Genomic DNA, 25,814 nt, shown 5'->3' with positions numbered 1-25,814 from the left:
GTGGGCAGGTATGTGATACCCTGCCCTGAACTTGGGACTACGTGTTACCCCTTTTGCAGGCTGATTCTGACTTGGGCAAGGTTCTCTGAGTCTAATCTCCCAATCTGTAAAATGAGACTAGCGTGCTGCCCACCAGACCAGTCGGCATGAATAGAGCCAGGAGTGATGGGTGTGAAAGTATCTGGAAAACTCTGAAGCCCTGGAGGTAGGGCCTTTGGTGGCTCCTCAGGACCGGAAGCCTGGGAATGGCAACAGGCTGGGGACGAGGAGTGAGGTGGGTGGAGAGAGTGGCAGTTCTCACGAGTGCTCATAGGAGCTGGTGTCGAGGAGGTGTCTGTAGTGGGCCAGCGCCTCCACTGCTCCTCAGGATACCTTATAGGTGAGTAAACGGAGACCTAATTTGTCCAAGGTCGTGCCAGCTTGGGAATGGCGGAGGAGAGGCTGGAACCCCGGTCTGGCTTGTTCCTTCAGGCCTCTAGTCAGCCCTGCCTCACTGAAATCCTGGCCACCTGAAGCCCCCAGGCAGCAGTGTTCCTGGTCCCAGTTGCTGAGTGCCCCTGGCAATCAAGAAATGGGGTGCATTGGTCTGTAGTCCCAGCTCCCAGCTCGTGGAAGGCCTCAGTACAAGTAAATGCAACAATAGTAGCAACAAGAGATACTTTCATTTGATTATTCCTGAACACTGTTATTCCGAGTAGCATCTGGCAGTGGCTTCATACTCGGCTTTATACTCGTAAGTCTCTGAGCGTTAATGCAGTTTCCTTTCATTATTTCCTGACCCCATCTCACCAAGACAGAAAGCCCTGGAAATCTGACTACGCGGCATAAAAATACATTTTATCTTGGTTTCTAGAGGCGCTGGCAACCAGCAGGGTTACTGTACCTAATGTAACCTGAGATGGCCTCTCGGATTAAAACCCTACAGGCAGAGGATTTTACAGCTGGAAGGAGCCTTGGAGGCTCTAAGCTGGGAAACCAAGCGAAAGGAAAAATGCACTGGTGACTTCCCCGTCCCTTGGCCAATCAGTGACAAATAGGGTGATGCTGTGGGGGGAAGGGCTGGGAGATATTTTTCTGTGTTTCCTTGAGATAAAATTATGGCGAGGGCTCCTGGTGCTGAGGATTGTGTTTCTCTGGCCAGACTGCCGCTGGCTTCAGACTGCTTGGCAGGAGCAGAGCTGACGGGATGGTCCGGTTGTGAGATTCCAGCTTCTTGGCTGGGATGCACAGTGATTAGCACATCTCAAATCTTTCAAAGTGACTTGAGCTGTTTTCTGAAGGCTTCTACTTTGAGGTGCACAGGGGTGGTGATTGGAGCCTAAGATAGAAATATCATGGAATGACACCCAAATGGGCGTGTCTGCCCCGAGGGCAAATATTAGCACAGTATTTTTGTAAAGTTTATGCAACTTGATTCATGTCCCTGTACAGCAAATTTATTCCATCCTGTTTTCCAGTCTGTTTGGGGCCTAGTTGAACTATTCAGAGGGAGAATGAAAAGAGATTGGTAGCCTAATTTTAGGTAGAAACTGCTCAATTGTAAAACGTATTCCATCATCTATATTTTGAGCTTTACATATGGCTTTTTGTCTGTTCATGTTATTTTAGCCCCTATTTCATGGTTTGATGGGCCATTTTAGTTTATTTTTTTTATTTTTTGGTTATTGAGGTATGAGGTATCTGTTTAGAATTATTTCCCATGAGAAATGAATGTAAGGAAATCCAGTTTTGAACAGTGCTGCTCTGAGTAGTGCTTACATGTACAGAAATTTAACCTCGGTACTCTTGAAACAGAAGTCATAACAGAATCTTGGTCCTGGAAGCTCAAAGTTCATCCATCCTACCCGCTCCAGCCTTATCCAGCTTCTCTGCTTGGTTACTTCTATTGATGGGGCGCTCCCGCTCCCCCGAAGCTCTCCCTTCATAATTGTGCAGCTTTGACTCTTCAAAAACTCTTCCTTCCGTTTCGTTTCTCCTTCCACCCCTTGAAGCCTTGTGATCTAAAGTAATCAGTCTAACGATAGTAACAATATGTATCATTGATTGGGCCCTGCTAGGTGTCAGTTAATTTGCAGACATTTTATCTTCAGTGCTTAAAACAACCTTAGAAGGCAGAGAACATTTCCTCCCTTTTATAGTTAAGGAAACTGAGTCTCAGAGAGGGTGGGTGATCTCTGTAAGTTTGCACAGCTGATAAGCGGCTAAGCTGGGGTTCCAACCCATCTCTCTGCCGGATTCCATCGCTGAGCTTCCTGGAGCCTCACAGCATATCGTAATTCCTCTTTTGTGTGACAGCCCCTTGAATTTTTTTTTTTAGCCCCTTGAATTTTTGACGAAGCTAATCTCCTCCCTAACATTTCTCTGGGATTTCAGTTATTCCTGACACTCCTACTAAACCTGGCGTCTCTAAAATGCCCATGTGCTTCATTCATCTCCTGGCCTTTGTACCCGCAGTGCCATTTCTGGACTGCTGCCTCCACCTGGCCAATTTCCCTTCGTCCTGCAAAATTCCCTGTGAAGCCTTGGTGAACTGTACTGCCCAATTCCACCCCAGTCAGGAGCCTTCCTCCTGTTCCTCTGGCACCTGGGCTTTCATCTCCCTTAGAACTTGAAACTCTAGGCACCTCTGCTCCACACCCACCCCCACTTTCTGGCCTGGCACAGAGCAGGTGCCTAGTAAATGAATACTGAGTAAGTAAATGGTCCGGAACTCCTTTGCTAAACTAAAACGTAATTATAAACTGAACGTAATTATAAACAAGATCGATGAGTCTGTGAAATTGTAGTCCTGTGATTGGGAGGGGAATTTGGCCAGTTGCTTGCAGGCTGTTGGGATAGCTTGTCTGGTGGTTAGTCCTGGAAGTCATTTTCCTCAGCATGGTTGGGTTCAGTTCCTGCTTGGGCTGGCGTGTGTCTCCTTTTTCTCTCAGGAGGCAGGCTTGCTGGCCCCTGAAGTTTCTGGGTTCGCTGAGTTGGCACGTAACAGGAGAAGTTTAGCCGGCACGGTATAAAGACATACTTGGGGGGAGGCCGACGCCCAGCCCTTCTCATGTCTCTACAGCCCACACAACACAGGCTGCCAGAAGCGTCCACACGCGTGCAGAGGCGGCCCTGGGAGGGTCGAGTCCTGCGAAATTTGGGGGGATGTCGTTTACTACTGCATCATGATAAACTTCCTAAACGTAAAACAAAACAAAAACTCCCCAACTGAAAATCTTATTTTAAAAAATGTCATGAAAATGGGCTTCAAAGTCAGGAGAGTGGTCACTTCTGGGGAAAGGGTCACGTTAGGAAGGGCATGAGGGGCTCCTGTCAGCTTCTTGAGAGCTGTGTACGCGGAATTTGTGCTGTTTTCCTCTCTGTGTGGTACTGTGAGTGATAGGGGGGAAGGTAATGCCTTAATTCTTAAATACTCACACGTTTAACGTGAGTTTTCTGATCTCTTAGGAGCAGACTTTGTGTTTCAGTTACTAGCTTGTCATTCCAACCCTGAAAACACGGCTCATGGAACATAAGAAGTTGGTTTCTCTTTATAGCAACATTACCTCTTTCCCGAAACTCCTGTAGCTCCCACAGCGTTCTTTATCTTGCCCTTCAGGGAGCTTAAAACTACTTCGTGTTATCCTCCCAGTATCAAGTATAACTTTTATTTTGTTAGTTTTACAAGTGTCACGGTGTCGAACCTATAAATAAACCCTGACTTCATAACAAGAAAAGTATTTGACATTTTGAAGTTGTATGAGAACAAGGGTGGTCATTGCGGGTTTCTGTTTGAATAAACTAATCCTACAAATTACCCCACCCTGTTTCCTGGGGGCTCCAGTTGGAATTCCACTCCATGAACAAATTATAGGATCTATGGAACAAATGATTGGATCCTAAGATTGTACTTTGGATTATTAGGATTAATAATTGCAAGATAATTTGAGTATTGAGCTATGTTATTAAAGTGACTTGTGTGAGCATTTTCTCCCATGTGGTCAGAATAATGTGAAGTCAGACTTAAAAACTTTCATAAATGCATTCATGGAAGCATTTTTATAAATAAAAGGTATTAAGTACTTTTATATATGGATACCCAAATTAAAAATAAGTCTTGTGCACCGGTGTTTCCATTGTTAGTTGGGATGATTGTATTTATTATCGGGCTCGAAGCTTTAAAGATGTTATTTAAAAATTAATTTTTCAGGATTTAGGCTCAGGATAAATTAGTTTGTTGGCTTTGATGTTGAATGAGCAATACGAAAATGCCTCACTGAATGAATAGATTTTTTTTTTCTAATTTAGTAAGTATTCGGTAGTGATGTTTATATTACAAGGTAGCTTTTAAAATAAGTTAATATGTTTATCTTTCTTATGAAATGTTGTACTTTGGAAAGTTAAAAAGCCAAATAAGTGGAAAAAATGTCGGAAGGTAGTATTGGTAAATTTATGAAAATTGTAGTCATGAGGAAAATTAAATTTCATGGACGAGTTGTATGGTAATTCTATCAGCTGCACATACTTTAAAATTAATAATGTGAAATAGGATTTATGGAAACTAAAATCACTAATTTTTAATTAGTTGGGCTGAGTTTCATTACTAACATTTGCAAAGCCTAATTATACAAAATGCATACCTCTCTTTTCCTTTGGTTTCTTTTCTTCCTTATGACAATGGTAGCTCACTGTCACCCATTTCTGAGAAAATGTGCATAACAGAAGGCACTGTGGGGTCTGTCTTTTTCCTTCCTTCCTTCCTTCCTTCCTTCCTTCCTTCCTTCCATCCTTCCTTCCTTCCTTCCTTCCTTCCTTCTTTCTTTCTTTCTTTTTTAATGACTTGGATATTCTGAATCAGTAAGAATTGCTGTCTGGGAAAGATGTGAGCTAATTTGAGTGAACAAGCCAAGACATCTGGTTATATAATATCAAGTGATAGAATCCTTTCTAAACTGATGTTATTTTCATGTTGCTTTCTTCCTCTCTGTTATGACAACAGTGCTAATCCCAGCACTGACATATAGACTGGAAAGTCTGTTACTTCAGCGCCTTAAGAAGTGCTTTGCCAGGACCAAGTGCTAAGCTGTAGAAACTCTTTTTTAGCTCTGGGATCGACTTGTAATACAGACAGGAAAACTGACCTAGGATGCTGACCTAACCAAGCCCCTGGCTGTAGGCACAGACGCTCAAAACCGAAAGGAACCCTGAAGATGATCTGGTAGAGAGTTTTCCACTGTGTGGTGCTTAGACCTTCTGCACAGTCTCCTGGCGTGCTTATTAAAAAGCACAATTTCTATATGACAACGAAAGCAAGGCAAGGTCCTGGTTGGGATCCTGGATTAGGAGGGAAGAAACAGAAGACGTCAGAACAATGTTGCAGAATTTTAATATGGACTGTATATTGCATAAGTGTTTTGGCAATGTTAAATTGTCTCAGTGTGATAATAAAACTGATTATGAAATGTCCTTGTTCTTGGGAGGTACATGCTAAAATATTTAGAGATAAAGGGGCATGATATCTACAACTTTTCAAGTGTTCAGTTAAAAGCATGGGGGTGGGTGTTTAGGGAGGAGAGATAAAAGTGGAAGTGGCAAAGTGTTAACAGCTGAATCCAGGCCAACAGGGGGATACAGGAGTTCTGTTTTTCTTGCAGCTTTTCTATAAGTTCAAAAATATTTTAAGTTTTAAAATACCATTTTCTGAGTCCTCACTAAACCAGCATCTCTGTAGGTGGTGCCAAGAATTTTAACAAACTCCCCAGGTGATGCTTCAGAACATGAAAGTTTTTTAAGTCTCTGGTTAAAAAGAGACTTTAAAGAAATATTTTAATCAGTATTTCTTCTTTAGCAACTTAATAAAGCATATGTACTTATAGTTTGATCAAGCAAACATTCTTATGGTTTGATCCAGTCTTAATCTAGGGCTTGATAAATGATCGGTCCTCATCCAGATGCTTGTAAATTTTATCTTTAGACGGGAACACACCACTTATTTCAGAGAACACTTAGGCCTGGCCTTAAAACAGACCAGAACTAGAAGCCGTCCTGTGAGGTGCAAGCCAACAACTTAGAAAGCTCTTTGTTTCCCTATAGGTACCAGTAAAGTCCTGAGTGATTCAGGGCCCTGGGTTTGCCCCCTGCCCCCATCCCAGACTTAGTTAACCCATAAAGCAGCCCAACTGCTGTGTATTGGTATTGGCAACTAAACAAAGGAGAAAATAATACTGGTATTAGCAACTAAACAAATAAAACATTTATCTTAAATACATGAAATATTGGTAGCTGACGAGAAGCACACTTAATTTGATGAGTCATCTGTCTAGCATGGCTGGTCCATGAGTGTTTACTACCCTTCTGCGCTAGAGATGTCCCTCTCCAGCTGATCAGGTATCTGTTGGGGCTCATGAATTGCCCCCCACCCCCTAAAAATGGAGAGCTCTGGGTTCACTAGGGAAGAAGTCAGAGAAAGGGAGGAAGGACTTGAGCCACAGAGAAAGCATTATATATTGTGAGAGAGGTTTTTGAAATGAGCTGAACTACGAGTGATAAAAGGAGCAAAGCTGTCTGTATTCCTGAAAGAGGAAGAGTTGGAGGTGACATGGTTTCCTCTGGTGGCCACTAGGTGGTAGCATTGGCCTGGGTCAGCTTGAAGGTTCAGGTGGCAAGCCACCTGTGGTTTCCACCTGAGAGTCACTCGCACACCTGAGAGTCACTTGCTTTCTTTCGTTCATTTTTTAAACTGGAACTTGCACTCTTGAGTTAGGGCATCTGAGTTCTTACATTTAACAAACAAGGGTATGAGATAACCTTAATATTTTCTTTTAAAACGATCCAAATGGAGTGGAGTTGCTTTCTAACTTTCTCTAACAGGAAAGAATGTGCTCCTTTCCCTTCTGTCTGGGGCCATGGGCTTGTGAAAGAACAAAGTTCCCTGGATTAGTGTGTAGGCCCTTAGGAAATAGAGTATCACCTCTTCCCTATCTGGCTCCAGGGCAAATGAGGAGCTCAGAGTGGGGGTGGTAAAAGCCTTGTTACCCAAGGGCCCCGGTGACTCACATGCCCAGGGTGTGGCCGTCTGTGGTCAAGTGTGCAATGTGCTGCTGCTTCTGGGCCCACTGAGTTTGTAGAGCAGCTCAAATCTATGGCAACTCGCTCAACTTGAGCAAGTTGTCTTCATTAAAACAAACAGAATTTTAGGAAACGGAACATTTATACATTTGTAAGGATTTACTGGACTCCTGGTGTGTACAAAGGGAGATGTTGCCCCTTTCAAGTATAATCTTTGATAAAAACTATAGTAGAACCTCTGTTGTTACAGTGCAAAACAGATTCTAAAGCTGTAATTATTTGATTAAACACACACACACACACACGCACGCACGCACGCACGCACGCACGCACACACAGAACAAGCTTAGCTTCCATATTGTACAAATGCATCAGCTACAGCTGTAATCATTTGTGGGTGAAGAGGCCAGACTGTTCCTGATTGGGTTGTGGCTTTGTTCAGAATTAAGAGGCTTATAAAGGAAGCCATAGAAACCATGAGTTCTCCAATTGCTGTGGTACAGGAAACGGAGCAGTTAGTCAGCATCCATTGTCCTGTCTGGATTGTTTAAGATACAATTTCAAGACAAGCTGAAAACATTTCGTGGCGTGATTATGTGTTTATTCAACATCGGGCTTCCTCTTATCGAGGTTTGCTTGAGGAACAATTGTGGGACAAACATTTCTGCAAATTTATGACATTGCCATGAGGTTCCGAGCCCTTTATGCAACAGAGATTAATGTGAGGAGGAAAGAGTATGTCTCTTCTGGGTTGCTGGTCCATCCACTGTATTTTGTCAGCTGGCTACATGATCATGCCAGGGAGTGCCATGAACTATGCTTATGTTCACAAGACCCACCGGTGCCCACGCTGGTGCTAGTGACACGGAGCCTCCCAGGTGAGGAACAATTTGAAAAATCAGTGCCTGCAACGGGTGCTTCAGCCCATGTGACTTTCATGTGGTGACTCCTATTTGAAATCGCCTTTGGTTTTTTTCTGTCCAGAGTCATTAGCTCTGTTTTAGCTGTTCTGAGGAAATGCCTGACTCTCACAAGTGTCCCCACAGTGAATGGCTCAGATGCTGCAGAGCTTATATTCTAGTAAGTCTGACCCTCCAAGGCAAACCCTGAAGTGCCCTGAAAACCCACTCCTGTAGCCCTTGACTGCCTGGCCCTTCCTTTGAAAGCTTCCAGTGGGAATGCCATTCTGTGCCACACCCCAGGATACTGAACCACCATTTATGGGTGGCACCAGGACAGGCATAGTTTTAAAAAGCTTCCCAGGTGACTGATGTATACCTCCCACTAATGGTTCTATTGTATCTTTAAAAAAAAAAAAAAAAATGGAGGTGTCCGGTTAGCTCAGTTGGTTAGAACGTGGTGGTGATACCACCAAGGTGGCCGGTTCGATCCCTGCATGGGCCACTGTGAGCTGCGCCCTCCTTAAAAAGAAACCGTAAGCCACCTGACATTCTTAGACAAGAACTAAACAATAAATTTGACATTTTAAATTCAGTATGGTTACAGCATTGTGGAACACATTTGTTGCCTTTTGATAACTTAGTATTACTCAGAAAGTGTGTCCCTGCTTCTGATGACGTTTTCATTGGAAATGGCAAGGTGGGGGTGGTGGGGGTGGGTGGAATTTAAGTTACTGAACCAGTTTCCTTCCACTGCTGGTCCCAGGCATTTTTTCTTTTTTTTAATTAAAATAAGATTCCCTATTCCTACTGTGTTTCCCCCCAAATAAGACCTAGATGGGCAATCAGCTCTAATGCGTCTTTTGGAGCAAAAATTAATATGTATCAGATAAGACCGGGTCTTATATTAATTTTTGCTCTAAAAGACGCGTTACAGATGATTGTGCGGCTCAGCCTTATTTTCAAGGAAACAGGGTATCTACAGGAGACTGGAGGTTCACCGAGAGCTTCTTAAACAGGAGAGGGGATCCCATGCACCCTTCTCTCCTGGATGTAGCATCTTACACAGCTTTCATGTCCCTGTGTTTTCGTTTCCTGCAGCTCGGCTCTGCCTCTGTGGCTCCCTGAGGCTTGATTCTCAGGCCTCCTGCCTGCTTGGTTCTCATCCCACGACTCTCCCCTTGGTTGCGAGTGATTCCCAGATCTGGCCCTGCCCTGATAGTTGGTGCTGCTTTTCCAGTTATCTGTGACTTGCCCTTCACAGTGTGGACCCTCGATCAGCAGGTGCAGCATCACCTGGGAGACTGAGAAATGCAGACTCTGGGGCTTCACGCAGGCCTCCTTGAATCCGAGTCTACATCTTTAAAATCCCCCAGCCAGCTGTGTGCCTGTTACAGTTGGAGGGGCTCTCGTGTACGAGACAGCCCCGCGCTGCGTTCTAATCGAAGCCCCCACTTATCCCATCCTTCCTCCTGCCTGCTCTCACCAACCTGTTTGTCTACCAGGTTGGATTGCTATTTTTCCAAACTATAAATCTTGGCTTCACTTTTTCATTTCGCTTTTATTCATTGATGCAGGAGTTCATTGACTGCCTCCCAGAGCTAGATGTTGGAGATGCAGCGAGCAAAACCAGACCCGGTTCCTACCCTTTTGAAGCTTAGTGTCTAGCGGGAGAGGCAGGTGTTAACTAATCACATCATCAGTTATCAATGTGACAGTATGATCACCGTAGAGGAGAGCCAGTAACATAAGTGATATTTCCTACAGACACTAGGAAGGCTTTCCCAAGGAAGTGATGCTTGTGTTGAATGCTGCTGAGATGTGAATAGGAGTTAATCATTTGAAAAGCAGGAGGTTGTCCAGGCAGAAGGAATAGCATGTGCAAAGGCCCCGTTCATGAGAGAACGTTTGTAGAGAATTAATAAAAAAGAACATTAAATTGCTCTTAAGTCCTTCATCGTTATCTGCTCTTCTGCCCGACCTTGTCAAATTGACACTTGTTTGTTCCCTAAACTGAGGAGCTGCCCTAAACCCTTGGTCCTCCTACCTGCCTCATGGGACCATGTGCTCAGTTCCACACTTTTCCAGACTATGAATCTACCACCCACAATTGCATTCACATTCACTAGTAAAACCACTTTCCTTACTGTTCCCTGAATATACCATGGTTAGATTCTAACCTGCCCTCTAATTCCTTCTTCATACATGGATTCTTAAATAAACGTGATATTAAAATATACATAAAGGTGCACAAAAAATAAATGTAGGGTTTGATGAATTTTCACAAAGTGAATACACCAGTGTCATTAGCACTGCGATCAAGAAATAGAATATTAGCATACTGGAGGACCCTGTGCCCCCTTCGTTACTGTTTTCTATAACCATTGATTCATTTTTAAATTATATGTAACCATGTTCATGCTATAGGTAATCTATTGTCTACCTGCTTCTTCTCAACATAATGTGAGAGGAATTCATTCATATTGTGTGTAACCATAGTTTCTTTATTTCCTTTGTTGTGTACTCATGCATGGTATGACAATGTATCCATTCTCTATTGTGAAGCATTTGGGTCTTTTCAAGTTTGGGGCTATTATGAAGATACTTTACATATATTTTAGTGAAATAAAGGTACATTTTTCTGTTGGGAATATACTTAGAAGTAGAATTATTACATGAAGTCTAACAGTTACGTTGGCAAACTTATTGCAATGATGTTGCTAACCTTTTTTGATATCAGAGGGGTTATTCATTTTGAGTTTGTACCCACTGGACAAACAGTCAGCCAAGTTTACTATTTGGAAGTGCTGAAAAGGCTGCGTGAGAAAGTTAGACGACCTGAATTCATGGCTCTTGCATCACGACAATGCACCAGCTCACATGGCACTGTTTGTGAGGGAGTTTTTAGCCAGTAAACATATAGATGTACTGGAACACCCTGCCTACTCACCTAATCTTAAGAAGTCCCCCAATGACTTCTTTCTTTACCCGAAGATAAAGGAAATATTGAAAGGAAGACATTTTGATGACATTGACGACATCAAGGGTAATATATACGACCACAGCTCTGATGGCCATTGCAGAAAAAGAGTTCCAAAATTGCTTTGAAGGGTGGACTAGGCGCTGGCGTCGGTGCATAGCTTCCCAAGGGGAGTACTTCGAAGGTGACTGTAGTGATATTCAGCAGTGAGGTATGCAGCACTGTTTCTAGGATGAGTTCGCGAACTTAATTGTCAGACTTAGTATACATATGTTCAGCTTTAGTAGATACAAACAGTATCTACTTACCAGCAGTGCATGCGAGTTCCAGGTGCTCCATATCTTAGGCAACACTTGGTTTTGTCAGATTTCATTGTAGTCATTCTGGTGGGTATGTGGTACTGTTGCTTTGTGGTTTTAATTTGCATTTCTTTGACAACTAATATGGTTCCTATAGTCTAACAGGTTGTTCTCTTACTGATTCACAGAAGCTCTTTATATATTTGTAAATGTATATGTATGGCAAATATTTCTGTCGGTTGCCTTCTATTCTTTTAAATAGTGTCTTTTAGCGCGTAGAAGTTCTATGTGGTCTAATTTATCAATAAATGTCTTTATATTTTTAATCAGCTTTACACCACATTTAGTTCTGTAAAACCTTAGGGATAGGGTACACAAATACACAAAATAGTAAAACAAAAAAATTAAAAGCTGAGAAATATATATAAATTAGCAGATTTAGACCAGGAAGGTAATAAAATACAAACAAACCATATAATTCGATGAGCATGTTATGGTTGTACAATAAATTTTGCTTAGAGCTTAGAATTAAAAACTCAAACAGAAACATGGTCTGTTATCTAGTTCTCATTATCCCTGAGATCCTCAGAGAGTTGTGAGGATCAAAGCAGACAGGTAAGGGGCGGGTGGGCTGTGAGGTGTGTTCATATGTAACTGGCAGTTTGCATATCAGAGCACTAACAGGTATGTCTTCTGTTACAGCTTATTCAACGATAGTTATGACCTCCCGATTACGTGCGTTGGGTGGAAGAATTAATAATATACGCACCTCAGAATTACCCAAAGAGAAAACTCGATCTGAAGTCGTCTGCAACGTCCACTTTTTAGATGGCTTGGTACAGACCTTTAAAGTTAATGTAAGTTCTCCAGATTTATTTTTTTCTGAGTTCTTGTCCCTAGGAAGTAACTTTCCTCACTTGGTTTTTAAGATGAAACAGTTATTTTAAAACGAAAGCTTGAGATCACAGACTTTGTATGTTGAGACTGGACTGGAAATACCCTTGAAAACTTCTGTGTTCTCATCTTTTCCCCTCTTGTTTGTGACGTGAACCTGTCTGATTCTTAGCTATTACTTTTTCTGTGACGTCTGTGTCAGCTTCCTGAGCTCCTTGTCCAATGATGGGTGCCCTGTATGTGCTTTGTTAGAGTCCATATCCCATTGTATGAATGATAGTTGTAATCATTAGGTTTTGTGTCGCTCTTTAAACTCTGAGCTCCTAGAGGACAGGAAGTGTCATTTCCTCTGTGCCTGGCACAGGGCTGGGCACACAGCAGGTGCTCATTAAATGTGCACATGGGTGGGTCCTCTCTGGAGGGTAGTGAGCCGGTTAGCCTCAGAGGCTCGGGGAGGGCTGGCTTCAGGAGAAGCCTCAAGCCCGTGGCAGAGGCAGGGTTAGGAACGGGGTCGGGGTCACCATTCTCCCAGGCCAGCACTAAGATGCTTGAACAGTAGCAGTCCCTGCTGCCCCACCGCACCCCAGTTACCACGTGGCCTCATGACCTGTTTCTCCCACCCTCTGGCCAGGCCTGAGGCGGTCAACCCCAGCCCTGGGCTGGCTGCCAGCATCTGCCAACTTGGAAAGTTCAATGTGCAACGAAAGGTATCAGAGAAGACGGGGGGATGAGAGAATAATAGCGGGCGAAGAGGTGATAAAGGGCCGTAGAATTTAAAGGGTAACAAAAACGGACCCCTGCGTCTTCTGCCCCACCCCTAAGTTTGCTTCCTGCTGACCTCAGGTCACTATGGACCTTGATGGCTGAGCAGGCAAGGGAAGAGGGCAGTTTGCGTCAAGTCACAGAATGGTGGGTGCTGTTTCTCCTTCCTAGTCCTGGAGTAGGACCATCGCCAGGTGCCTTGGCCGGGGCATCTGCCTTCAGGGGACAAGATGCAGGCTGACGACTAAGGACGTGGGAATTTGGGCCCCACACCTGGCAGAGAGTGGAAATGAGCAGTAGAGACAGACCTTCCCCAACTTTTACTCAACTCCCGCCGTCCACTTCCACAGCTACCCAGGACTGTTCCCTAAGGCCAGGGCCCCGTTCTTTGCGGGTGGGCAGCGTTAGCTAAAGAACACAGGCCTGTGACCTATTTCTCAGGCCACTTTGGGGAATAGCCATGCTCTAGTGCAGCACTGTCCAGAAGAACTTTCTGCAGTGCTGGGAAATGTTCTATAGCGACACGAGCCAGTGCAGGACCCATTGGCCCCAGGTGGCTGCTGACCACAGGACATATGGCTCGTGTACCTGAAGAACTAAATTTATTTTTTTTAATTATTTAAAATTTAAACAGTCTTTTGTAGCTCAGCACTCCTACTCTGGGCAGCCCAGCCCTTGTAAGTATTTCTTAGAGTACATCAGAACTCTCTGAGATACATGTTAGAAATAGAAATTCTTTGTCCTACCTGGGTATTTTGAAACATATTCTCTGTGGCCTGAGAATCTGCATTTTAACAGCTTCGCGTGTAATCTGGATACACATTGTAGTTTGGAGAACCACTGGTTTAGGAACCTTTCGTCAAGGTCATACATATTTCCCTCAAAAAGCGATTGCTTTGGGTCACTGAATTTTGTCCTATATCCTCCTAATTCCTTTTCAACATTGTTATCTGTAGAATTGTGTTATTGAACCAATTTTGCAAAGGTCACAAATCTGTCTCCCAGATGCTGTAAACTGACAGCTTAGTTTATATCTTACTCCTTTGTTAAAATGTATGTTGTCAGCCTGGAGTTATTACTCAGCTATATATCTTCCTCCTGAATATGAATGTTTGCTGAGCACCTACTATGTGCCAGGCTTTGTTCTGGGTACAAATAATACAGCAGTGAACAAAACAGAGCAACATCCCTGCCCTTACAAAGCTTACATCCTAGAGGAGGAAATAGACCATAAATAAATGTGTGCCATTTCAGTGGTATGATGTGCTTAGAAGAAAAATAAAGCCAGATAGAGAGTGCCACGGACAGGCGTGGGGTTGTCATTTGACAGAAGTGATCAGGGAAGACCTCACCTAAAGGAACTGAGGGAAAGAACCCTGTAGTTCCCTGGAGGATACACATTCCAGGGAGAAGAAACAGCAGTGCAAAGGCCCTGAGGCAGAATGCCGGTTAGTGTGGTTACAGGACGGTGTAGAAGGCAATGCATCTGGAGTGGAATGTGCAAGGAGGAGACGAGCAGGAGATAAGGTCAGAGGATTAACAGGTGTTGGGCTGGGGGTGGGGATGTGTAGAGCCCTGTAGGTCATTCTGAGGGCACTGATTTATTCTGAGTGAGGCAGAAAGCATTGGTAGGTTTGGGCACACACCCGACTCAGGTATCATTCTGGGGCTCTATCGACAGTAGACTGGGGCCAGGGGCTAAGAGACTACAATAGTAATCCAGGATAACTGGGTAGTGTGGCAGTGTGGAGGTGGCTGAGTTAACCAAGTCTGGAAGTATTTTGAAGAGGGAGCAAATGGGATTTGCGGATAGATGGTATTTCGGATGTGGAAGAAACCTCAAAGTGACTCTAAGGTTTTTGGCCTGAGCAGTTGGCAGACAGAATTACAATTTATAGAGGTGGGAATGTCTGCGAGAGGAGAAGTAACCGGCTCTGGTTTGGACATGTTGAATCTGAGATGCCTGTTACTCACCGACATAGAAATGTAGAAATGGTATTAGATATACAAATCGGGAGTTTCAAAGAAGGGTCTAGATTGGGATACACATGTGCGTGTTACCAGGGTAGATATGCTATTTCAAGCTATGGAACTGGAGGAGATCACCTGAGAAGTGAGTAGACAAGATACGAACCAGATTTGATCTTTGAAGGCTGGAGAGGAACGAGCACTAGAGGAGATGCAGAAGGGCTGCCGGGGAGGGAGGGGAGACTCCGAGTGAGAGTCTGGGAATCCCAGGTAAGATTATTTTAAGGAGGAGGAGTGATGAGCCCTGTAAATGGGAACAAGACGCCCACCCAGAGTGACAGTCACACACGCCTTAGAGCAGAGCCTGGCATTCAGCGGGCAGCCCGTCACTCTGAGTCCTGAGTGTCTTTCTTATCGTCACGCTGCTGCCCGTGCTGCTTCCTTAAACTGCCATCCACCTGGTCGAAGCTAACTCACATTGAACTTGAACTTGGGGCCCAGTGGCAGCTTCGAACCTCCGTCGTTTTATAGTTTTCTACTCGTGGGGATTGTTTGCACTGTGTCATTCAGACACTTTAGCCTGGGCTGCCTTTTGACCAGGAGCCGGCATCGTCAGGGGAGCTGGCCTGCACGTCAGATATCCTGAGCCCAGCCCGGGGAGCAAGCCAGTCACTGCCAGTGACCTGGTATAGCGAAGATGGCCACTTGTGGGGTGAGGGCTGGGCTGGGAGGCTTGTTCTCATGATAAAGGTGTCCTTTATTATATTTCAGTTTCTTCTGAGAACTGGGCGACTTGTGCAGAATAGATACGGGAATGGGTGAGTTATGCACTCCGAGAGGGGAGATGCAGACTATTGGGAGTGAGCAGGCATTGGCATTCAACGGCCCCGAGTCAGGCTGAGAGCGCGTGGCACGCAGCCTCCTAGGGCCTCTGTTTGCTCTCAGCAAAGGGGACGGTGATGTCGGCTTGGCAACATTGCCACAAAGACGAGCGATCACGTATAAAAAGTGCACATAGTACCATGTCTGACTCCTGGTAGATGTTCGATAGATTGCAAGTGTTAATATATATTAAGTATGACATCATATAAATCATGTCAGCCAGGGGAACAGATAGCTGTGACCAAGAGAGTATGTCATAATGTGGGGGAGAGAATCTCGTAATTCAGATCTTCGTGGACCGGGTCATCTTTTCCACGCTGTCGTGATTCCTTTGTTATGGCGATGCCCCAGGCAGAGGAAATTGGCAGGTCCAGGGCCCTCAGGGGATGTGTTCAGGAAATGGCGTGTCTCGTGTTCCCACACTTCAGACCAGATAATATGGGACCACGCCAAACAAAGGAGAGGCTGCAGGAGGGGGCCTGACGATTACCTAATGTCCTCCTCCTGGCCGCTGTGGCCTATTTTCAGGTGCATTATCTGCACTCAAAAAAAGAGCTGCCTTTGCTTGTTATCTATATGCGGTCGTTTCTCAGCTCATATTTGTCCTTAAGTTAAATGGTTTGGTTCAAAGGATTCCTGAGAAGTCAGCCTGTTAAAGGAGAACTTGGATTTCCCAAGCACAGCATGCTGTTTCCCACCCCAGTGCCTTTGTGCCGGGCTGTCTGCTTGATACGGCTTTTCTTAGCTCCTGCAGCTGGAGGGAAGGGGTGTCACTCAGCCCAGGTCGGGGGTTGTCTCCGCTTGTCCCCGGGTTGAGTTGGCCGTTTGTGTTATCCTGTGTGGTCACTGTCCACTGAGCGCGTTTCCCGGCACTTGACAGCATTTGATACACCATGTTACAGTGGCTGCTTCCACAGCTGGCCTCTGGGAGGGCAGGAAGGGCTGCTTATTAGGACTCTGTCCCCACCCATGCACAGCACTGTGCCTGCTCCCTCCACGCCGGTGGTGAAGGTGGCTGAGTCCTGCTCTGGATGTGAAGTGTGGCTGACTGTCCCCACTGGCTTCTCACTTCAGATGACAGGGAGCAGTGAGGCAGATAATCCCCCAGGGTGTCACATGCCAAGTCACTCTGAGGATATTTTGAGTGGCATTTGAGTATTCTCGGCCCTCTTCCTTCATGGGGCTGTTAGAGAGGTTTTTTTCCTTCCTTGAGCGCGCTTCCATGGCTCCCAAGGAGCCGACAGAAACCCACGTGGCGTTAGCATTGTGCTGTGTGTTAGCCATGGGCAGTCACGGAGCATTTGCTCTCACTGTCATATCTGAGGTTCCCGATTTCGACATCATCAATTGAGAATCTCAGCGAAGGGGAAGGAACGAGTCTTAGAAAATTAAATGAAACGGTACTGTCTTAAGTTATATTGATGTCGTTTTTCTTAGCCCTACTTCCAATATGTACCATGTGGCTTCTTAACTCAAAATTTATTAAAGTGTTTCTTACTGTGGGATATGTGTGCGCATAAAATCTTTCTGAATATTGGACAGCCTACAATAAAGGCTTTAACTGTCAGTTCTTAATTCATTTTAAAATTTTGCTCACTTGACATTTTTTTTTTCCTAGAAGCAAGATACCGGTCAAGTTCTTCTGGATATGGCATACAACCATTTGGGCGTGACCGAAAAGGAATATTTTGGTTTGCAGCATGGCGATGAATCCGTGGACTCCCCTGTGAGTACCATCCCTGTAAGACGTGCTGGACTTGTGCACAGTTTGGTTTTACAGCTTATGTTTTCTTACCCAACAGAGATGGCTGGAATCAAACAAACCCATCAGGAAGCAGTTAAAAGGTGGGTGTGACCTGCTCATTTCAGTTGAACGCTAGGTGTTAGTGTATGTATCATGGCCCATTTCTCTTCTCTGATCATCAGTGTGCCTATAACATCTGGTACCTGGACTCTAGGTGGTTCAGGTGACGTGAGTGAGCCGACCTCTCCCTGTCTGATTTCTAAGTGAGCAGAGATGCTTCCAAACCAGCCCCCAAGGCTCCTCACCAGCTGTGAGCAAGGAAGGGAAAGGTGAAAGAAGGCAGCCAAGAGTTAGGGAACCCACTTTCTTTTTACAAGGGAAGAAGGACGGCCTTTCTTAGCCCAGAGTGAAAGGGTGGGAAAGACAGACACACACACCTCTAGTCCTTTCCAGCAGCACAGTTCCAATCACTAGGTAGGTGATGTTACAATTACAACATACAGCTCATCAACCAACAGTGAGTCCCAGCAAAGGTTGACTTCCAGTTAGGTGGGCTTGCGGGCCACATCTCACCCCGTGCTCCTCCCAGATCTGTTCTCAGCCTGGTTTTCCAACATCATGGTCTTTTCCCCTTTATGCATTGTATGCCCCAGACAAACCTGGTTAACCTGCTGGGCCGCACATATTCCTTTGTGCCTTCCTCATTCTGTTCTCTCTGTTGGGAATGCTTTTCCCTCCCGTTTCCTTATATCCAAACCTTGTTGCCCTTCAAAGTCACTCAGATCCCACTTCCTCCCCTGCTGGGGGCCTGGACACCCTTACCCTCCCTTACACTTCCCATTATGTTCTTTGTGCCTTTGTCTCCTAGTTTTTTGCTTATCTTTCTCCAGGAGCTCACAATTTTGCAGGTGAGGGCCCTTGTCACGTCCTCCCTGCTCTCTTCACAGTGCCCTCCCCACAGGAGGTAGCCAGTGAGTGGTTGAGGGGTGAGGGCAAGTGGATTTGTACACAAAAGTGTGCACACACACATGCCACATCCCCAGCCTCCAGATGGGAAGACGTAGAGACACGTCGCCCTGTCCCTGAGCCCACGGCTGCTCTCACCTGGAGCCAGGGTCTCAGAGTCCTGACCTCCCAGGAGTTGTGTCTTTGGCATGCAGAAGTGCCCACAGAGAGCCACAGAGCTGTTGTGCAGATAACTACTTGCCCCCCTTTGAGTTCACAGAGGCATGGATAGGTGTCATTCATTCTCTTACTAACTCATTCATTCAGTCCTGAGCTCAGACTTGGGCAAGGCACTGGGCTCAGCTCTGGGAATCTGGTGCAAATCAGATTTGGACCCTACCCTCAAGGAACGCACAGCCAAGTGTGGGGACCTTGAAAAGAGGAGAGACAGTACTAAGATAGTTCTGAGCACATGCTAGCTGCTCTGGGTGCACAGAGGAGGATAAGAAGGATGTGGAGGCACGCCTGAGACGCGCGGCGACAGCTTGGGGGTGGGGGCGGGGGGCGAAAGGGCGTCCCAGCGCCAGGGGAGCACGTATCTATCTCCTGATGTAGGTGGCCAGCCAGCACCCAGAGTTACAGCACCACCCACTCTGGTACCCTGGCACCTGTTCAGAAGTACATTCACAGGTGCACACACACCAATGAAAGTCTTTGCCGCAAGCCAGAGAAAGAGAAGGTACTAAAGAGAGGGGAGAGTGAGGCCCAGGATGAAATAAGGTAGCAGGGACGGCTTGAGTTTCAGAGAGCAAGAAAGTGCTGGGCACTCAGAGCCCGTGAATATTTACCGAGTCATGGAGAGGGGGTGCAATTGCCATGAAGAAGCGCGTGGATTTTAGCAACACAACCTCATCTTCTGCTGCCGTATCTAGCAAAAGAAATGGGCTCATTTTATCCACACAAGCGATTGACTCTTGGTATTGTTGCATAAAGCCATATTTGCGTATGTTAATTATGTAATATTTACTAGTGTATTAATCACTTTTGGAATGCACTTTGCATTGAAACATGACATGTTTTCCCGTATAAAAATGATTTTGAAATGTGGCACAGCAGAATCAGAAGCCCCTATGCTAAAATTCTGGGTTTTGTCCTCAGCTGTGTGACCTAAGGTAGGTCTCTTTAACATCGCTAAGCCTGTGGGCTTGTATCTAAAAGGGCGCTATCAGTAGCATCCTAGCCTACTTACCGTCGTGGCGGTGTTTAAATTCAAGAAAGTACGTGAAAATGTTTGAAAAGTATACAATCGCTCTATTTGTAAAATTGTGTTTCTTTGTAAGTTTTGTATAATCTGCTGAGGTAAGGATTTTTTTCAAATTCCTAATACAGATAATGGAGTGCACTGTTTGAACGTATCCCTAAGTTAAACATGTAATAGGAAGTAGATAATGCCTTGTTCTATGCTGATGTTGTGAAAATATTTTACTTCCTGTAGAAGTGGAGATTTCTGAACAATCAGTTAACTTACGCACTCCTTTTTTTAAAAAATAAATCCTTTTATTGATGGAAAAACCTGTGGTCTAGTGAAAAATGCGTCACTTATGGGAGAGTAGCAGCTTACATACATTGACTTTTTTAAAGGGAAAATTTAATTTGTTTTTGAAAAATGTTGTAGGAGGTTTCCCCTGTACCCTGCATTTTCGAGTAAGATTTTTAATACCTGATCCCAACACACTGCAGCAAGAACAAACCAGGTAATAACATTTTTTTAAAGTTTTCTATTTAGTATATAAAAATGAGTAACCACTAAAAATGTACTCTTTTATTTTATCACTGTGGCCAAGTACTTCATTTCGGTATAACTGCACCAACAATTATGATCCAAGGAAAAACTGGGGTACACAGATTGACATTTTAATCAGCTAATGAGTTGTCAGCGTGGGCCTGCTTCTCTCACCGCCTGATTGGGTGCAGTTTCCAGCACCCTCCTGTCCACTTCCTCCTGCCTCCCCCACCACCTCAGCCTCTTCTGCCTGTTGAGCTCCTCTCTTTAAAGAACACAGTCATTTTCTACTAATACAGGCAGGGTTTGGAAGACAAGTTTGTAAAGCAGTCGTGTGCAGATCAAGTAGCATGATATCTCTGCAGGCCTAGAACTTAGGCTCTTTAGGACAATGGAGGTGTCAGATCCCCAGCTGGTAGGAGCTGGAAAGGATTGCAAGCTGGGCCAGCTTCTCAGCGCAGTGAATCAGCAGGGGGCAGGCAATATGCAGACCAGATAAGGGAAAGAGGGCTGTGATAGGCGTTGTTTACCCCTCAGGCCTTGGCATCTGGCCCTGGTTTTGTACTGGCACGTGAGTTTTCTGGGTGGGGAGCTGTGTTTGGAATGGAGGGGGCTGGTCAGGGAAAGTTGTCTCTGTTTGAACAGAGACTGTGCAAACTCAGCCATGCCTCTACTTTCCTTCCCCCATGGCAATGTTGAGTCCTGTTATTATTGATGCTTGTGTTTTTCTTAGGGAGGGGAACTCTTCCACCAGGAAACAACGCAAAGGATGTTCAGGAGTATGGAATCCTATTTTGTGCTTACTGTGGCCACGAGACCACCCCGAAGAAGGCGACATTAGCTCAGCCACAGAGTGCTGTCTTGCTTTGTCCTTTCCTTTTTTTCCAGTTGTAATCACATGATCACATTTGAACTTGCAGTATGTTTAAAGCCCAAATATTCGTCTATTACTCTGTTTTGCCTTCTTTGTGCCCTTCTTCCCTCTACAATAGCAGACATTGGAGATTTGACTGTGTTTACCATGAAGTTAAAGTTTAAGCCAGTGTAAGAGCTGTCCAGCGTGACTCATTGAGTAACCGTGGGACATGCACACGGTGCTTTGAATTTTTCCCCATACTGGCCCTTTTCTCTTGTGGACTAAGGGGTAGTGTAGTCAAGCTCACCCTAGCAGGTCAGTTCATAAGGCAGCAGACACAAATTGGTGACATAGTCTATAAGAATATGTGTTTGCAATGACCCTACCACGGCCGTTTCCCCAGGCTGTTACTAAATACCAAGTTATGTTCAAGGAATGCTTTAAAAATGGCATGATGGATTATGTATGTAGTATATACTATGTATATATCTGTGTGTGTGTGTGTATTATATATATTATGTGTATGTAGATACATGTGTACTTGGGTGCTTTTAACCACTGAGTTTTTTTAAATCACAACCCACAGTAAAAATATATTTTGATTCATTACGCAGTACACAGGTATACTATATAAATTACTGAAGCAAACATTTCATAAAACAATAGTAAATGCAAAATTACTCTGAAGTTTTCTATTTCCTTTTAAAAATCTGATTGTGGCCCATGAAATTGATCTTACTCCCAACTGGTAGGTTCCAACCCCAAGGGTGAACTGCGCTGCCTAAGTTGTCACCCATCACCCTGTTTCTGCCCTGTGATGCCCCCCAAAGAAAGAACCTGAGTGAAGGGATTGCTAAGGCCAGCCTAATCCAAGAGTCCCTCTCTAGCGCCCTTCTTACTCACTCATTGAGCGTCCACTTCCATACACCATGGGAAAGGAAAGAAAGAAGCTCCCTCCCTCTGGGAGCCAACAGAATCTTCTGGCCGAGCCTCCCTGACATTTGAGGAAAATGTGGGGAGTTCAAGATGGAGAGGAGACTTGGGGAGAAACGAAGACTGCTTTCAGATCTGCAAAGGGTTGTCATGGGAGAGGGGAAATTAGATGTGCTCGATGCTAGAATTATGGCTGATGGGTGGAGGCTAGAGGGACAGGTTTGGGCTCAAGATGAGTAGTAGACAGATTTTTGTTTTTAACCTAAGTCCCAGATAAAGTTCGGTTTGTCCATGCGTTCCTCCTAAAATTCCCTGGTTCAGAGCTGACACCAAACCCCACCACCCCACCTCCCATCTTAGGATGGGTGGTACCCCAGTGTGATGTAGAGTATAGCTGCACTGCCTGGGATTGATGACCAGATTTTTCTTAATGCAGCAGGAGCCATGGCAACAGCCCCCCTTGTGGATCCTACAGAGCTGGGCCAGGCTTCTACCATTTGTGTGTGTGTGTGTGTGTGTGTGTGTGTGAGAGAGAGAGAGAGAGAGAGAGAGAGAGAGAGAGAGAGAGAGAGAAAGAGAGAGAGTTAGTTTTGTCTTTTCTTTTTACTTAAATGAAGAGTTTTGCCTGTTAAATGAAGAGTTCCTGGCATATAGTATCTTTTTTTTTAATGAACTTTTTGTTTTGTTTTTTAATTGGGGAACAGTGTGTTTCTCCAGGGCCCATCAGCTCCAAGTAAATCGTTGTGCTTCAATGTAGTTGTGGAGGGTGCAGCCCAGCTCCAAGTCCAGTCACTGTTTTCAATCTTTAGTTGCAGGGGGCGCAGCCCACCATCCCATGCGGGGATTGAACCGGCAACCTTGTGGTTGAGAGCTCGCGCTCTAACCGACTGAGCCATCCGGCTGCCCCTCCGGAAGCTCAGCGGCAGCTCGTTGTCTTCAATCTGGTTGTGGAGGGCGCAGATCACTGGCCCCTGTGAGAATCCAAACGGCAACCCTGTTAAGAGCTCACGCTCTAACCTACTGAGCCATCCGGCTGCCCCACATAGTATCTTATTAAGCCCTGGCTCTGTTGCCTGTCCAAAAGTTAAGTTCCCTTTTAGAAATTCAGCTCTTTAAAAGTCAAAAACAGAGTATAGAGGGAGTATTTGTTGTTTTCTAAGGAGCCAGGAAAGGAGGCATTCATTGCCTTTTTTCTGAAGTCGAGCTCATGGCTGGGGTACACTCTAGGAGTGAGCATTACATTTCTGAAGAGAGGCACACCAGCAGCTCTTCTAAATGTCTTTCCTTTATTCTAATTGCTAAATGAATGTCTCCTTGATTGTGAGCCTCCACAACTGCTGTTTCTGATAAATTTAGATCATTCTAAACAATTTCATTTACTGGCAGTCTCAAAATTAGGCTCCTTTAAGATTTCTAGGAGGTCTGCTAAGTTTGGGTCTCATCCCTGTTCTGATCTCTTGGTGGTGACATCATGGGGCTTACTCAGAAACTTTGCTGAGTTTATGACAAAGTAGCATTTGATGAATGGTGATGTCCACATTCTTGTTCTCATTTATATCCCTAGGAAGATACTCCGATTAGCTGGACTCGTCAATGAAAGCCCAGATTTACTATTGGATTATCTCTAATTCTCTCCCTTCTCTTCTTTCTCTCAGTAGCATTGTAGGTTAAGAGAACACTTAATTCTGGTTGAATGTCAGCTTGGATAAACATAGAAACAAACTAGAAAGGACTGATTATGTTCTTGTAGGTGGAAAATAATCGAGGTTCCAATATGGAGTGAGCCTGAATCAGCAAATCTGTGTTACCCATTTCTCAATGCTGGTCTTCCACACAGGAAGGGTAGTTGATGGTAATTATAGTCGAAGTAAGAATAGCAGAGTTAGGTCATTGTTCCTAAGCTTTTCAGTCATTAGACGCATAAGAAATTTGTCACATAGTCAGATTTTTTTCATAGCATGAGCGTCCAGGTTAAAATAAGACACAGCTGACCTTCACATAACCTATCTGATTATCTGTTTCCTCATCTGTAAAAATTGGACGTAGTGGTACCTACGTCACAGAGTTATTATAAGCCTGAAATGAGGCAATAAGTTAGAAAGTACCACACACACGCCCCAGAACGGTGCAACTAGGAAGTTGTGATACCATGGGAAGCAGTCACGTCTCAAAACACCAGCGCCTTGACCTTTAAACATATAAATTTGAAGGAATAACGAGACTGATTTGTTTAAATTGCCAAAATTATCTCTCTCCTGCCCCTGGGCGCTTATGCTGCGTCTGTATTATATTTCAAGAAGTTTCCCTTTTGTCATCTTGGCCAGACACTGGAATGTCTATCCCATTTGAATCCAGGCTTTGAAAAAGAGTGGGAGCTAGCAGCCAAGTGTCACTTGTATGCTGCATCCCTAAATATAATAATGCTCTCCAGGGCCCTTCCCGGCCTGCCCTGCGCCGAGTGTCACAGGGTGATGAGGGGCCTGTGACAACTTACGAGCTCTGCCTACAAATCAGGTCCTGGGTTTTGAAGTGACATCACTCACAGAGAAGTACAGGATCCAGCGTGGAGGTCTTGGCAGCCTGTAGTTGATGAATGTGTATGCTTTTGCGGGAGCACCCACAGTTCCTGGGACACAGGAAAAAACCCAGCTGGGTGTTTGCACCCCAGCCAAGGAGATGTCTTCACAGACCCTCCTCCTCTCAGCAGCTTCATGCAGAGGGTACGTGGGTGTGCAAATGCCGTGTTCAGAACAGCAGCCCCTCAGGGTGCGGGGGCTGCCTATGCAGAATGTCTGTAGGTCCTGGTGCTTTTGGATACCCCGAGTTTGATGGGAGAGGCCCAGGCTAAGGGCAGGGTGCCCACTGGCAGCGGTGCCAGCTAATCCTTGGGAGGCTGCTTCCACCTTGTTCATCCATCCCTGCTCAGCCGTCCCTAGGATAGCATGTGCTCGCATGAGGCTGGCTGGAGATTGCCCCTGCCAGTCAAGACATAGGCAGCCACGTGAGCCATTGTTACTAAAGGAGCAGCTTTGCAAAATGCAAGATAGCCCCCGACGCTTTAGGCAAAAATGTGCTTTTGTGTTTTTTGTTTTTCAGATGTACAGGTCTTGTCCTTGACTCATCAATTTTGTTTTTTATTTTGCTTGTTTCAATTTGAGTATGATGAATTAATGAAAATAATTGTTTCATAGGCATTTGTATTTCTTACAACTGAAGATGGATATTTGTGAAGGAAGGTAATGAGAATTCTGCATTCTTCTTTTCCTGTCCGTTGCCAGATTAGCAAAATTCCTGGTTCTAATCGAATGAGCATGCATTTCTGGTAACAATGTCAAATGTAAACAAAGAATGGATGTTGAAAGCAGCATCCTGTATGACATTATGCTTTGGACATCTGTGTTTAACTTGGTCTTGGTTTAGAGAGGCTAATGTTTCAATTTTATTACAAAAGGTACAGTTATCTTTCTGGTAAAGACCTGAGAAATTTTAAAGGGAGGGAGGGACCCAGAATGTAAAATGGACTTCATTCAGGAAGGCAGATCAGGCCTACTTTAAGTCTACTTCCGAACCCCTTAGTACCTATGGCTGATTCATTTCCTCTCTGGGATACTTTTTGCTCAAAGACATGAGCATCTGCCCATGATTTAGCACTTCTTGTGTATCAGGACCCTCTCAGTGACTGGAAAGTATGGGAAGTATCTGCGAATAGCTCAGGAAGGGAGACAGAATTCCAAGCCAGTGGTCCCTGAACCTCCTCCAAATCCTGAGTTTTGTCTTGGCTTACTTATGAAAGAAAGTGCAGCAGGTAAACTGGTGGGAAGA

General features: G+C 44.9%; 1 protein-coding gene across 7 annotated transcripts in view; it reads left to right on the top strand.

Annotated features, from left to right (window-relative positions):
- PTPN3 (protein tyrosine phosphatase non-receptor type 3) overlaps positions 1–25,814 on the top strand; it is a 97,553-nt gene that overhangs the window by 18,963 nt on the left and 52,776 nt on the right. For 5 of the 7 annotated variants that reach the window (XM_033123454.1, XM_033123452.1, XM_033123453.1 and 2 more), the window contains 5 exons: positions 11,928–12,082; positions 17,350–17,457; positions 17,534–17,576; positions 20,096–20,174; positions 25,184–25,228. In XM_033123454.1, coding sequence (XP_032979345.1) covers positions 11,945–12,082; positions 17,350–17,457; positions 17,534–17,576; positions 20,096–20,174; positions 25,184–25,228 — 413 coding nt within the window. In that variant the 5' untranslated portion in view covers positions 11,928–11,944. Of the gene's footprint in view, positions 1–11,927; positions 12,083–17,349; positions 17,458–17,533; positions 17,577–20,095; positions 20,175–25,183; positions 25,229–25,814 lie in introns of those variants that run through there. The other 2 variants (XM_033123457.1, XM_033123458.1) reach the window with 2 other exon arrangements.

This window comes from Rhinolophus ferrumequinum, chromosome 12, assembly GCF_004115265.2.
Source record: "Rhinolophus ferrumequinum isolate MPI-CBG mRhiFer1 chromosome 12, mRhiFer1_v1.p, whole genome shotgun sequence".
NCBI classification, from domain to species: Eukaryota; Metazoa; Chordata; class Mammalia; order Chiroptera; family Rhinolophidae; genus Rhinolophus; species Rhinolophus ferrumequinum.
This window is presented reverse-complemented; position numbering and strand designations above follow the sequence as displayed.